Below are 14,427 nucleotides of genomic sequence, written 5' to 3' on the forward strand. Positions count from 1 at the left end.
CATTCCCTCTAAAATATATGATTATTTATACAATGAAACACATCTTACCTGTCGGCAACTTATGGGATTCGAACCCAAAAGTTTTTCTTGCCGATACCGGGAATCAAACCCAGTACGCCTGGGTTACCAGACTCGCGCCAGCCTATCCACTAGACCACATCAGCGCTTCCGATGTGATACACTTAGATAGTGCACATGAAAAAAAATCGGAAATTCATTGTTCCTTACCTTGTGCTTCGCCCACGCCAACATAGCTTCGAATTTGCGCACTTCCGGTATTTCTAGGTTTCGGCACATGATCATCTGCAGCATAGATTCGCTAAGAAGCAGAAAGTCGGCCGACTGGAACAGGGCATGGGCACGGGTCTCGACGAAGGCCAGTATCATGTTGACCAGTTCCGAGGCCGAGGTGTACCGCCAGTAGTAGTTCTCTAGTGATTGCAGCATCGGACACACCACATCTATCCGCAGGAACTGTTTCGCGTGGTGAAAGCAAGCCTGCAACAGCTCCGGCAGGTCGTAGTGCTCCGCAGCGCATATTAGACCTGCGAATGATTGTTTTGACAATGAGGAGGGATTTTGGAGACTAGTTTAAAGGTTTAGTTAAGGTTTGCTAACCTGGAATAGTTATGCAGGTCAATGGGCAGCTACCGGTGTGCAGATAGTCCAGCAGTACCCTAAATGTCTCCGGATCAAACTCGATGATCGTGAACTCTGTCTGGGCTAGTTTGGTGCGGTCGACTTTCTGGGCATCGGCACAAACCGATAGCCTTGGAACGGCTAGCTGACCAGTGTTCGATTTGCTTTTAGACGATCCACCCTCTTTACCATCTTTATCTGAAATTGTCGAAAAAGTGCCGTGGTTACACTCGGAAATCAGGAATCGTTCTCTTGACTTCAATCTTACCTGAACAGTCCTGGGATGAAGCCCACTTTTTCTTGTCTTCGACTTGGAGTTGTGACTGCTGCTTGCGAATCGATCGCCCCCAGCCGGCAGTGATCGTTCCAAGGCGTGAGAAGGCTCGTTTCACCATCGGTGACGAGGGAACACTTTTCGGTCGAGCCGATTCAATGTCCGGCACCTGAAGGAAGTTACTGCTCTTGGGTCGCTGGTTTTGCGGTGATAAAAGCGTAGGGGCCGGTCGTGCCAGCAGCTCAGCGACCGGAACTTGCGGGGAACCGAACCCGGTCTGGATGCCGTATAACATTTCCTGAAATTGAAATCCCATGAAGAGAGGCGTTAAGCTCATGTACTTTCTAAAGTAAAATCTGATCGATCATCCACCTGAAATACCCTGCTGCGCACGCCGAGAATGGCGCGTACGCCGATGAAGCGGGCCCGTTGCTTGGACTGCTGACCGACCAGAAATACGACGTCGAAAAGCTGGGCGTTTTGAAGACACGACGGTTCCGAGTTTAAAAATACGCGCGTAAAATCTTTCGCTAATTGATCGTAATCCTCGAACTGATCTCTAACGGAATCTAGTAACGGTGAAGAAGGCCTCATATGTCCTGTGGAGGTGAAATAATGTAGATAAATGGTAACTACATACATGCTGACATTGGTTTTCCTGAGATCCACTTTGTTCTGGGGGTAAGGGAGGGGTACATTTACGCAGGACCTAGGGGTAGGGAGTCTTTCCGTTGCATCAGTTGCAAGTTAATAATAATAAATTCCGCTAATACTCTTCTGACTAAACGCCAAATGTGTTTGAATTTTTATCGGGTTTAAATACCAGTACATTTTTGCACAAATGCGCTTGGAAAAAGTTGTTTTTTCTTTTCTCAAGTATCACACTTTATTAATAACCGAATTAGGCAAAAGGCAAGGTTAATCACCACATAAACTATTTCAACATGTCAGAGCTTCTTTAAATTAAATGACGCATTTCAAGACAAACCGGCCTTCAATGTCAAAGAAATAGACCGAAGACACAAAACTTGATCGAAGAATAAAGAATGTACATAGGTACCCCTTAGTATTGGCCGTTTTCTTTTATTTGCTTTATTTGACAGCATTTCTATGCGTAAAGTTTGTTTATCTAGTGGAGGAAAAATCGTCAGGTATGTTTCACATGTTGAAAAGTTATTCAAGATGGAAGGCGAGAGAAAAGAAATAACCGAAGCAACCAAGTCACATATTTACTTGAATAAAGGCTTTGAAATTTACATATTGACTGACAAATAGAATCCAATTCCCTTGAGTGAACTTCTCTGAACAACTTTGTCTAAGATTGCCATTTCGTATCGTATTAGAAAAAAAAAAGTTATTAGGAGTTGAATTGAGGCTTGTCTTTTGGCATTGAAAAATAATAAATTCAATTGACATCACTGGTAGGTGTCTAGCGAGGTATTGCATGACTACTTTTCATGCAATACCTCGCGAGGCACCAGCAGTGATGCCAATTGAATTTATTGTTTATCAATGTCAAAAGACATATCCCTGTTAAATAGCTAATAACTTTTTTGCCTCATCAGATACGGAGTTACGGTCTTCGATAAAGTTGTTGATAATGATGTTGATTTTTCAGTACAAAATATTTTCCCATACAAACCCAAAAGTTCAAATTTGCTCATGTAAAGTTTCTTAAATATTCTGCAAAAAATCATGGATGTTTAAAACAAAACAAAGCTTTTCAGATCCTCGGGTTTGAAAAACTCAAAAACGACCCCAAATCGATTCAGTGTAATAGCTAATATGTTTTTTTTAAAGTGTTGTTGTTTCTCTGAATGTATGCTATCTAGGCCATATCTGAATCTATGATTTAAAGGAGAATAATAGATGTTTATTTTTCAATCACCTAATAAGAGTTAGCTGGTTTATATCATTGCTAGACATTTTTGTCTAAAATTCTTCGACCAATTTTGCAAAAAATTTTACCTGACATCATTACCCCAACTTAACAATATTATTTAAAAGTTACCTCAATCAAAGATATATGGAAATGAAAATTCTATGACAAAGTGGACGCAGAAGTTTGAAATGAAATATTTGATCAAGAAAAGGAATACTATACTATGAACTACGGCTGTTTGCGACTCATTTGTGCTACTCAACGATTAAAGCAGATGGAAATATTGAAATTTGAAGCGGATTTTAAGGAGTATATTTGACCATACTCAAAATTGAAGAAATATCAGAAGTCCTACAAATTCTAATGAAGAAAAAGGTTAGCCAAAAATAGTTACACACGAATAAGCTTGAAAGGTTCAAAGTTTCATCAATATTGGTTGATTAGTTTGCCAATCGGGGTTTGATGTTAATTTTTGTTTATGATATAATATTAGATTTTTATATTCGTTTAATCATATCAGTTCCATTTCAATTCGATAAAATAATCAACCACGGGATCTAGTGTTCGATGATTTTGGGATTCAACTGTTATTAACAAAATGTTATTATCAGATACTAGGGTCCATTATTTTATCGAATATTCTGATTCAGTTTGTTCAGGGTTTAAAGATAAAGAAATGCAGATAGTTAAAGCTTTAAGACGAAGGCAAGCACATATAGATAGCAGCTGTTACAGAAAGAAAACACTCGAGAAACGTCAATCCACAACAGAACAATTGTGCAGAGTGCTCAATTCCTTACAGTTCATGATTCGGTATAAAATTCACGAATAGTAGTAGTTCCGAGAGGTGCTGAGATTTCGGTAAGTGTGAGTAAAAGAGAACGTGTGTTCCAGTAACAGACAAAGAGAAGACAGAGATAGCTTTTGCGAAGTACATACTATGCGCCACATAGAGTCGCATACAGCAACTAACTGTCACTCGTAACATGCAAGGATCCTCACCGATGGGTCTCCATGAACCCCTTCGGTATGGTTTGGGGATCTGTCCGGTTTCGGCGTGGTTGGCCAGATTGGCAACGATGTCCTCCAGCATCTGGGACCGGGTGCGTTCTTGCATCCGGGCAAATTTGGGCGCCGAGTACGAGGCTCGTTCGCCGTTCACAATCTTCGTCAGCAGCCATTCTCTGTGAAATTTTAACAGTGTTTGCAACGTCATATTTGGCTAGGAACTCAATTTTAGCAGTTGAATTTCCAATTACTCACCGGAACATAGGACCCTTTTCGAAAACTGACTGTTCCCAAAGGTACGGTTTGTAGGCACCAACTTCGTCCCTCGTGACAACGGACACCTCGTAGCGGGTCGGTTTCCGTTTGATGCGAGCTGAGACGCGAACCTGGAAGGAAAAACCAAACATTTTGAATTTTTTATTCTGAAAAATGCCAATAGGTCGAACATTATGTGCTTTTTCATTTGTCAATAAATGTTTTATGAACTTCACACAAGATGGTAAAGATTTTAGATTCCGAATGGGTGCTTTACTTGTGTTGTGAGCGTACTACCACGTTGCAAGCATCACTGATTTACAATATTGGCAAAAAATGAGTTCTTGAGACCTCTGAACCTCTGAAACATGGGAAATTGTCAATTCATCATTCACGAGCATCTGAATGTACAAAATCAAAATTTGGTTACAATCTGTCCAGTGGTTTTTGAGATAGCGTTCAATACAGAAGCTTACTGATTTTTTTTTGGCAAGATCGAGAAAAATGCAGGTAAGTTCCAGTGGGAGGCTAAAAAACAGCTTGACATACATTTTTCCAGCAAAGTTTATGTGATTAATCGTATAAGAATTCTTCGAAGATCTAACAGTGCGCTAAAATTTGAATAAAGTGAAGGTGATTGATCTCATGAAGTTAAGGAATGTAACAGGTTTTATCAAGCGTTATCCGGAAATTAGGAAAAGTGAAAAAAAAAGATCAATTTTTCTGATTGGTTCGTCTAGCAGACTAATAAACAAGTCTGACTTAACTTCTACAAAGTTAAAAAGCTGCCTACCGATAAAATAAACAAAATACGTTGGTCAAATAGTGGGCAAAAAATGGAAGGACCGTTAGCGGGAGGATTTTTTGAAAATTTTCGCTATGGACAGCAAAACGAACTCTTTAGTGGGCACCTGGCAGGTTTCCAGCCAAAAACTTTTCGTTGATAAGTGTCACCTGGATTTTCCCGAGACAAACAAGGGGAAAAAATTAAAAATTTGATGTCTAATTCTTGAGAAGGCTATTGAAACTGCAACTCAGTCGGTGTTTTATAACAATTGACACGATGAATTGATAAATTTGATCCTAGAAAAGATCGCAAGGCGAATGCGAAGATAATCCTGCTTTTGGATCCGATTAATTATGTGCCCATTCAGGAAGCCAAAACTGCACATGAGGTCTTGTCGAATCTAAAGGTTGGTCAGAAACTAGATCAACGGGCCCAGAAACTAGATCAACACGAAGCTTGAGAATTGTGGTTCGATGGCCGAGTACGTTAATCGAATCATGTCAACGTCCCACCAACTGAGAGGCATCGAATTCGACGTCAGCGACGAATGGGTTGGTGCATTGCTGCTTGCTGGCCTTCCCTCCGGAAGTAGCCCGATGGTAATTGCGATTTCAAATTCCGGCATCAAGATCAAAGGCGATCTCATCAAAACCAAGCTGCTTCAAGAATGCGAGGATCCAGCGGTAAGTTCTGCACTCGTTACCAAGAAGGTCCAACAAAATTCCAACAAAAGTCATCACGAATCGAAGTCCCACAACGAAGAGCCAAAGGGTCCGAGATGCTATGCGTTGTTGAAGGTCGGACACATTGCCAGAAAGAGAAACCGGAAAGTAGTAAGAAATGACAACGCGTTTTGCACGGTGCTATCAACGGTCGATCAAGCTCGAAATGGTGAGAGAAACTTCGACTCAGGGGCCAATTCCCATTTAACCAACGCCGAAAATCTGCTCGAGAATCGGCGCCGAGACAGTGGTACAGTGGTTGCTGCCAATCAAGAAGCGAAATCACGAGTCAATCAAGATGAAATCGAAGTTCGAAATGTCCAGTTCACTCCGGGTCTCTCGACAAACTTACTGCCCGTTAGCCAAATTGTCGAGAACGGGAACAAAGTCATCTTCGAAAACAGCGGGTGCGCTGTTGTCAATTCCGACGGAGAGGTTTTCGCAATCGGAACGAAGGTGAATGGGTTATTTAAGTTCGATGGTCAGAAGTCCCACCAATCCTTGGCTTGCTCGGCCGGTGGAACTTAATCGATTTGGCACAACAGAATGGGTCACTTACACATAAGAAGTTTGAAGCAACGCCGAAATTGCCTGGTTTCCGGAGTCCAATTTCAAGATGATGGCGGTGATGCGTGTAATATTGGTCCCCTTGGAAAACAAACCAGTTTAACTTTCAGCAAAGACGGTTCACGAGCGAATGTGGTGCTCGAGGTGGTCCATTCAGACGTTTGCAGGCCAATGGAAGAACCTTCGATAGGGAAGACTCGATACTACATCACGTTTGTGGACGATAAATCCAGGAAGATCTTCGTCTATTTTTTGGCGACGTAGTCCGAATCCGAGGTGCTACAAGCGTTCCAGTCCTTCCGCAGTATGGCCGAACGACAACAAGGTTGTAAGATCAAAACCATTCGAACGGGCAACGCGAAGGAGTACAAAAATCGTGGTTTACAAAGTTTTTTGAAACGACCTGCAATCAAACACCAAACAACCACCACATCACAACGGCTTGGCGGAGCGAGTCAACAGGCCTGAGGGAATCTGGTCAGGAAGAAAACCGGATTTGTCGCATCTAAGAGTTTTCGGAACTACGGTAATGGCTCACGTTCCAAAACAAAAACAACGCAAATGGGGCGCCAACGCAGAAGAATGCATCCTTGTTGGCTACAAGGACGACTCCAAGGAGTATAGAATGTACAACATCGGCACGTTCTATGACAAAGGTCCGGGATGTTACGTTTCTGGATGAAGGAAGAGCATAGTCGCAATCAGCATTGGGTGTCATCAGGGTTCAACATCCTCAGCAGGTATACATACAGCTGGACTTTGAGAAACCGGTAGTCCAGCATCCTGCACGATACGTTCCAGTTACCCCTGCGCAATTCCAGGCAAGTTGTTTGACCATTTGGTTGGTTTCAAAAGGTAATATACCTGCTCGTGATTTTTCAGCTTTATCGCACAAGTCAAGAAGTTGTGGTTGCCACAAGCCAACTGGTGGTAATTCTCAGGCATCCGAGTTCAAGCAGGGACTGGTTGTGACGTGTCGCTGTTCCAAACGGGCCAAGAAATCTAAACAGTCAACAAGTGATCCCCAAACCCCCCGAGAGGCCCTTGGCGGTGATAACGGCGATCGTTGGTCGGCTGCAATGAAGGAGGAGCACGACGCGCTGATGAAAAACGGAACCTGGAAATTGGTCGATCTACCGGAAAGTCGAAAGGTCATTGGCTGCAAGTGGACGTACAAGACGAGACAGGGCGAACGAGGAACCATCATTCGCTACAAAGCCCGATTGGTAGCCCAAGGGTTCACACAAAAGTTACACAAGGATACGACTACGACGAAGTATTCGCCCCGGTGGTGCGCCAGACTACCTTCCGCACGTTGTTGGCCGTTGCTGCTAAGCGGAAAATGGTGGTTAAGAAGTACGATATCAAGACCGCATTGCTCCATGACGATCTTGAGGAGGAGATATACATGCGGTAATCACCGGTTCCATCGCAGTAGAACACAAGGTGTGCAAATTAAACAAGAGCCTCTACGGTCTGAAACAAGCTGCCAGGGCATGGAATTCCAAACTGCATTCCGCGTTTGGATCCATGTCTCTATCGGAAGGTGAAGGACGGAAAAGCCTGTTACGTGCTGGTGTACGTTGACGACTTGGTAGTGGCTAGCGAGGAGATTGAGCTTTGTGAAATTTTGATTGGTCATCTTCTCTACCTTTCAGGCAATACCCGACCGGACATATCAGCATCGGTGTCCATTCTGAGTCGCCATACCAGCTGCCCCACGCAAGGAGATTGGAACGAGGTCAATAGGGTAATCCGCTACCTGAAGGGAGCCGGAGGTACCTTAAGAGTGAGCTGTAGGAAGCAAACGTGCGGTTCTTTATCCACAGCGGAGGCCGAATTCATCGCATTATCCGAGGCGTCACAGGAAGCAATCTGGCTGACCCACTTGTTGGCCGTCATGGTTGAGAATGGAGACGTTGCAATCAACGAGTACACTCAGAGTTGTCTGAATATGCTGGGTACCGAAAAGTTCAGCAATCGGACGAAGCACATCGCCACAAAATATCACTTCGTTCGCGACCTCAAGCAGAAGAAGGAGATCGACGCCGTCTATTGCCCGACTGAAGACATGGTAGCCGATCTATTGACGAAAACCCTTTTGGCTACACGATTCGAGAATTGGCGATCGACGCTGGATTAGAATCAACCGATCGAGGAGGAGTGTTGGAGTAGGCCGATCTCAGGTGATACTAATCACAGCAATCGAGATACTTCAATGTCATTAGCTCTTAAGTTTTTTCAATCATTCGCAAATGCAACTTGAATCTTCCAAGACGTGTTTTCTTGAACACTGTTGAAATACCATACTTCAAGAATAAAATGTAATAGAACTCCCATCTTCCAAAATTTGTTTTTTGCTCTTGTAATCTTTCGCATATTTAATAAATTTCCAAAAAAATACTTTAAACTTTGTTTATTGGGTTTTTGGAAACTTCAAAAGGGGGGCAGGGGGGTGGTGCTTGACAAAATCACAATTGTTCACAACTAATTTACATTTAGAAAGGTTTAATTCTGAGTGATGAATCCCAATGATATTCCAATAATTATTTGGTACCTTACATATATTTCCAGTGTTCAGCATCGCTAACTTGAAATTTAGCACCTCTTATTAGAATGCTTTCTGAGTCAATGTTAGCGATCGCTTATTTTAAACACTAAATGTGCAGAAAAAGTTGGCGCTACTAACTAAAGCGCTGATCGCTAACCGCTCATCAATGATTGTATGTGATGAGTAAATTAACTGAACGGTTATGTTTTCCTCAAATTTATTGATAATTGTATCTGTGTACCGTAAAACGGGGTAAGATTGATCCCTTTTTTTCAATATTTCTCGATTATTTTTTCTGTTAAGAGGAATGTGGCATGTTTCATATTTTTAAAACCAGTACTGTCCTCCTATGAACGTAAAACATGGTTCCAGAAATGTATTAGACTGCTTTCAATTTGATTTAAAAATCGATTTCGTCTTTGTTTAGAATTTGATGCTTTGGGGTAACATTGATCAGTCTTTATTTTGGCGGTTTTAACGAGTTTTCAAAACACCTTCATAATATTTACAAATGCTAGTAATTGATAAACTAAGGCAGTTCCGTGTGTTAAGGCCGAACAATGACAAATAATAGATAACTATAATGATAATGATGATAATAATAGATAACTACCTTAAATCTTTAAACCGATTGAAAACAAAGCTTGAATCTGTAACCGTCGTTACAAATGCCTCAGATGGTTATTTAATTTGTTTCATTTTAAATATTTGTCAAACTGTTGTTTTTCGTCTTGTTTTTGAAATTTAGTTAGGATTAGGGACAAAAATTATTATATAGGAGTTAGGTTTAACAAAAATACATAATTTGTTAGTTTTAAGTTGGGCGTGTGGTTTCATCGGCAGCAAGGCTGCAACCAACATCGTTTTCAAGGTCGACATTGCATGTGGGTTGCATGCAATCTGCAAGAACTCGCCCAAACGAGTCAGATGGAATGAGGAAGAAGAATGTGGAGCGGAAACCCAAGAAGAAGAGTCGTTGACTCAGCCTCCTATTTCTTCCGGCGTTCGTGCGATGAAGACGTGATTGTCCAAGCTCTATGTATGTGGAGTCTTGTTAGTTTGTAGAATTCACTATCGCTATTTTTTGTGAAGTTCTCGTGGTTTGCTGTTCTCCGTTGTAATCACCGTCGCACGATTCGGCCTAGCTCGCTTTTGTGGGCTACGTCTAACCGTAAGAGGACGTTGGCCTCTGGTTCAAAAAAGGAACCATAACCGTAAAGGAGGCCTATCTCTCGGGACTTCGAGTTTCTCGAAGTCTCTTATCATAAAGGAGAGCCCTTCTCAGCGCGGCCAATACGGTCTTGCCGTGGTCCGTTGATTAAGCCAAGGAAGGAAGACGCCGTTGAACCCTCACCTGCTTGTCAACGCCAGACAAGCGCCATCCAAACAGCACAAGGAATATCTCGAGAGGTGGATTTCCCAACCAATCCCCGCCGCCATATTGGAAACCATTTGGTAAGCGGAAATCCCCGAAGTAAGGTCGTCCAGCAGTGAGCGCTCACCACCGTAGTAAGCATCGCAGCATCGGTACGTACCGCATCCAGCCAACTACAGCCCAACCCACACCCTACACACACTACACAGTAACGTTAAAATAAAAGCCATAAATTAAAATCGAAAAATCAAAGTTTTAAAGTAGTTTTTCTCTGTTTAATAAATAATAATTCTTTCCGTACTTAGATTTGCTTTTGTTCTTTGTTTGTTTCGAAAAACCCACAGCTTGTCTTGTAAATTTGGTCCGCGTTCCCCTCCGATTACCCAGCCGTAGGCCGACCCTGAGACCTAGTCAAAGGAGTCTTCTACGACTGAGCTCAAATTATCCGGGAGTTGCTGGCCAATAAGTCTCAAATCGCTTAGAGCCAAGTGACTTCAATCAGTTCTTGGCCACGTGACTCACGGAGTTCAAGCGCCATTCCGGCCAGGGTAGCATTTAAAAAAAAATCTCCTTCATCTTGAAACTCATACCTTGTTTGGCACAATTCCCAGTCACGAGACCAGCCAGCTGAATAGTAGCAGCATGTTCGCTTCCCATCCAGAATGTTTTTCATCAACAAGCTGTACACAATTCAATTTTCGAAATCATCTCACTCAACCGTAATTGGCATAGATTCGTATCAATTTAGGCCGATGATGATTTTGGTTTGTATGTTTGAATGGATGCAAGCATGTTGTGTGTTTGTAGTGTATGTAGCGGTTTGGCATTTGTTTGTTTGTGTGTATGTCTGGCTGGAGCTCAAAATTTCCCTCAAGGCTATACCGGGGCTCTATTTTCCAATGTTGGGGCTTCACCTTCCTTGTGCTTTGGTAGCATTCTGCCTGAACAGTGTCTGTTTGCTTGCTCGTCGGATGGAAAAATACCAACCATCCTGCAGTTTGTTGCGTCCTGGTCCGGCAATGATAAGGCGTTTACGAGCCCCGGAACGACGAGATGACTATAGCTACAAAATACACATACCAGAAACATTGACAGTCTCTGACTGCTGGCTACCATTTATTGGAATTGCATCATGGAGACTAGAAAGGACTTCATACAGACGAAGCAAGGAAAACACTGTATCTGTTGCTCGGTTTCTAAAAAAAAGATCTAATTTACTGCGTGGCTGCGGCTTTTCGATGAAGCCTTGGTATAAATTGCCATTTTTTCTGGTATCATTCCCCAGGGCTTTCTCTAGTGAACTCCGAAATGGACTTCCACTTTACTTCTGCGTGAAACATACAGTAGCTTTCTATAGGAAGAGAATACTTTTGAATAGGTTTTCCTATTTTTTTTTCGTTTTCACGGCACGTGCAGATGATAACCGCCGAAAGAGTAAAAAACGATGAATATGGTTAGGTATATCTCCTTTTTTCTTTTGTATTATAGAATACTTCTTCGGTATATGATTATGATTTTTAACCATTTTATTCTAGGAAATTTTACTGTCCAGAAAATAGATCCCTCTAATGGTGGTACGTGCGACAGGAAAGTGACTGTTGTCGAGCAATATTGTTGGCGTACAGTCTTGTGGGATTTGCATCATCTGCCCACCATGAGAAGTCTTGTTTACCGTATAGATCTAAAATGACATGAACGTCGACGACGTACGGTACATTGTAGGATTTTATTTTGACATTCCACCATTCGCACCAAACATGGCATCGACATTCCCGCATCAAACACGATGAACTATCCTAGAAGCTTTTCTGACTAAAGAAAATTGGAATTTTGTTTCTTCAACTTTATTTTAACTTTTTTGTTTTAAATTTTTACCTATAATACTGAAATTCTCAGGTAAGTAATCCTTCCAACTTTTCACATAATGCAGACGTTCAACACTGACGACAATTGAATAAAAATAATTTATAATCGTTTGACATTCAAGAAAGACTTTCTGAACAGTATCGTTTGATTCCAATTCCAAACCTTTAAAAGTGTTGTTTCTAACCACGTTGTACCATATATTTACCTAGTTACTGCGCTTTACAGATGGCATAGATGCATAAATTGAAATCAAAATATTTTGCCTTCCAAAAACAAAAAAAAAAAATCACAATACATAACACGTTTTTCATACATAATCCTATGACCGATATGTGCATTGCATACTATTTTTGTTTGCTAGGGCAAGTGTGAAAAGGCATTGCTAGTGGCCACTTTCCATCATCCAATTGATATATGTTGGGGAGGTTTTTGGTCAAAGTTCTATATACTTTATAAGGCTGGCTTAACGAATTGTTTTAAATCTCACTAATTGGAAATATTTGAAAACTTTTTCCTGCATTTAAAAGCCTTTGGGTTTCAAAAAGGCAAACTTTGATATGTTTTTGTAAATTATTGCTGTTAGTAAAAATGAAATTTTAAATCTTAAAATATCAACTTTTTTTTAAAGACTCACAAACAAAGACCTCTCGATGAATTAAAAACATTTAGGGGCGAACGAGTTATTTTATGTAAGTCCAACTTTTTTTTTGCATTGTCTATTCACAGTTCCAGCGTTATTTTTATTGTCATTTTGTGATAAATTTGTAATACTTGAGAAATAGAAACATTTCAAGAGTAGGCCTGTTTAGGATAAATGATATAAAAACCCTATCAAATGGTGGAGTATGAAAAAAGAAAAAGAAAATGGCAATAGTGGAAGGGTTTGCGAAATTGTATTATGGTTAATTTTCATTTATTTTTGTAGTTCAAAAATGATTTTGCAAAGTTAATAATTTTTGCCCCTAAAAATATGCCACATCATTGACCATCGTACTACACGCTAACTTTTGCTTACTACCGAAAAACGGGGTACGATTTATCACTTTTTCAATATTTTTTGATTATATTTTCTGTTTAGAGGAATGTGCCATGTTAAATATTTTTAAAACCAGTACTGGACTCCTATGAACGTAAAATATGGTTGCAGAAATTTATTGGACTACTTTAAATTTCGTCTCTGTTTATAATTTAAACTTTGGGGTAATATTGATCAGTCTCTGTTTTGACGATTTTAACGAGTTTTGTTGATCATAAAGGATACAAAACACCTTCTGAATTTTTATGTTTCTATGTTTAGGTTTCCTCGCGGTCCAAAAAAAAACATCGTGATCCTTAATGTGTAAAGGCCGAAAAACACTTAAAATGGAAAGATGGTTGATGATGCTGCATAAATTAAGGCACTTAATTCTTTTACATTATTAGAATAACTACAAAAACAAATGAAATTTTGCCTTCATTCAACTCTTGGAAATTGTCCATATTTTTTTAATATAAAAAATTTTCCTCAAACTACAACAAAAACTACACCAGAACTAAACATTTATTAAGGAAAAAAATTGAGCTCTCACATAAATCAACCCGTTGCACTTTGTTTTCATCAGGAAGGGTGTTTGTTTGCAAGCCTTCGAAAAAATATATATTGCAAGATTTCGAAATTACATTTTTACTTTTATTTGAAATTTAAAAAAATCAAAACAAGTTTTTCCCAATGTAAACTCAATTTATAGGTTTTTAAAAGCAGAAATAAGTTTTGAGATATTTTTACTGTAGGCTTAGTTATTGATGATTATGTGGAAAACTTTCATGTTGATCAAAATCACCCCCGTGATCAATGTTATCCCGTTTTATGGTATTTGTATTTTTCTGTCAAACGTAGAAGTTTTAAAATTTTATTATAAAAAAATCTGAAAAATCACCAAATATTTTTTGAAATAAGAAGAATCATTTGGCATAAATAACTTAAAATCGATAATTTTCCACTTTTACCCCTTTGGCTCTGAGGACCTAAACTCTGTTTTTTTTTTATTTCGTGAAGTACCGTAAAATGGAGTTACTTTGATAGCTAGAATAACTTTGATCAACTGTTACCAGTTGGGTCAGTTACCCTATGCCACTCACGAAAAGTACTCATCGTCGTATATAAAACGCCTGAATGTTTATGTGTTTTATGTTGCATGTCCTGTACAGTAAGATAGAACATAATAAACATTATTAAAATTCTAGAATAAAATCGTTAAAATTGTATAATGAATAAATAGCTAAAATAGGGAACTCCTAACGGTCACATTAAATTTGAAAACACATTCCACAAAACACAATATACACAAAACTGGAATAAAGGGATAAAGCGTGAATAGGATAGTACGATAAATAAAGATAATAATATGATAAAAGGACAATCGCTAAGGGACTGGAAAATGTGGTATAAAAAGGGAATTAAGTAAAATCGACTACCGGGAAGGTCTTTTCCAATCCGACTTCCGCCAGATACAGTTCGGCTC

At 40.1% G+C, this 14,427-nt stretch overlaps 1 protein-coding gene across 1 annotated transcript in view; it reads right to left on the minus strand.

Moving 5' to 3' along the window:
* Positions 1–14,427, minus strand: part of LOC129755598 (uncharacterized) — a 379,672-nt gene that overhangs the window by 20,706 nt on the left and 344,539 nt on the right. Inside the window, exons 7-12 of the mRNA XM_055752171.1 lie at positions 4,059–4,189; positions 3,798–3,979; positions 1,286–1,512; positions 908–1,211; positions 619–837; positions 229–545 (exon numbers count right to left, since the gene is read on the minus strand). Coding sequence (XP_055608146.1) covers positions 229–545; positions 619–837; positions 908–1,211; positions 1,286–1,512; positions 3,798–3,979; positions 4,059–4,189 — 1,380 coding nt within the window. The remainder of the gene's footprint in view (positions 1–228; positions 546–618; positions 838–907; positions 1,212–1,285; positions 1,513–3,797; positions 3,980–4,058; positions 4,190–14,427) is intronic.

Source organism: Uranotaenia lowii, chromosome 3 (assembly GCF_029784155.1).
Source record: "Uranotaenia lowii strain MFRU-FL chromosome 3, ASM2978415v1, whole genome shotgun sequence".
NCBI classification, from domain to species: domain Eukaryota; kingdom Metazoa; phylum Arthropoda; class Insecta; order Diptera; family Culicidae; genus Uranotaenia; species Uranotaenia lowii.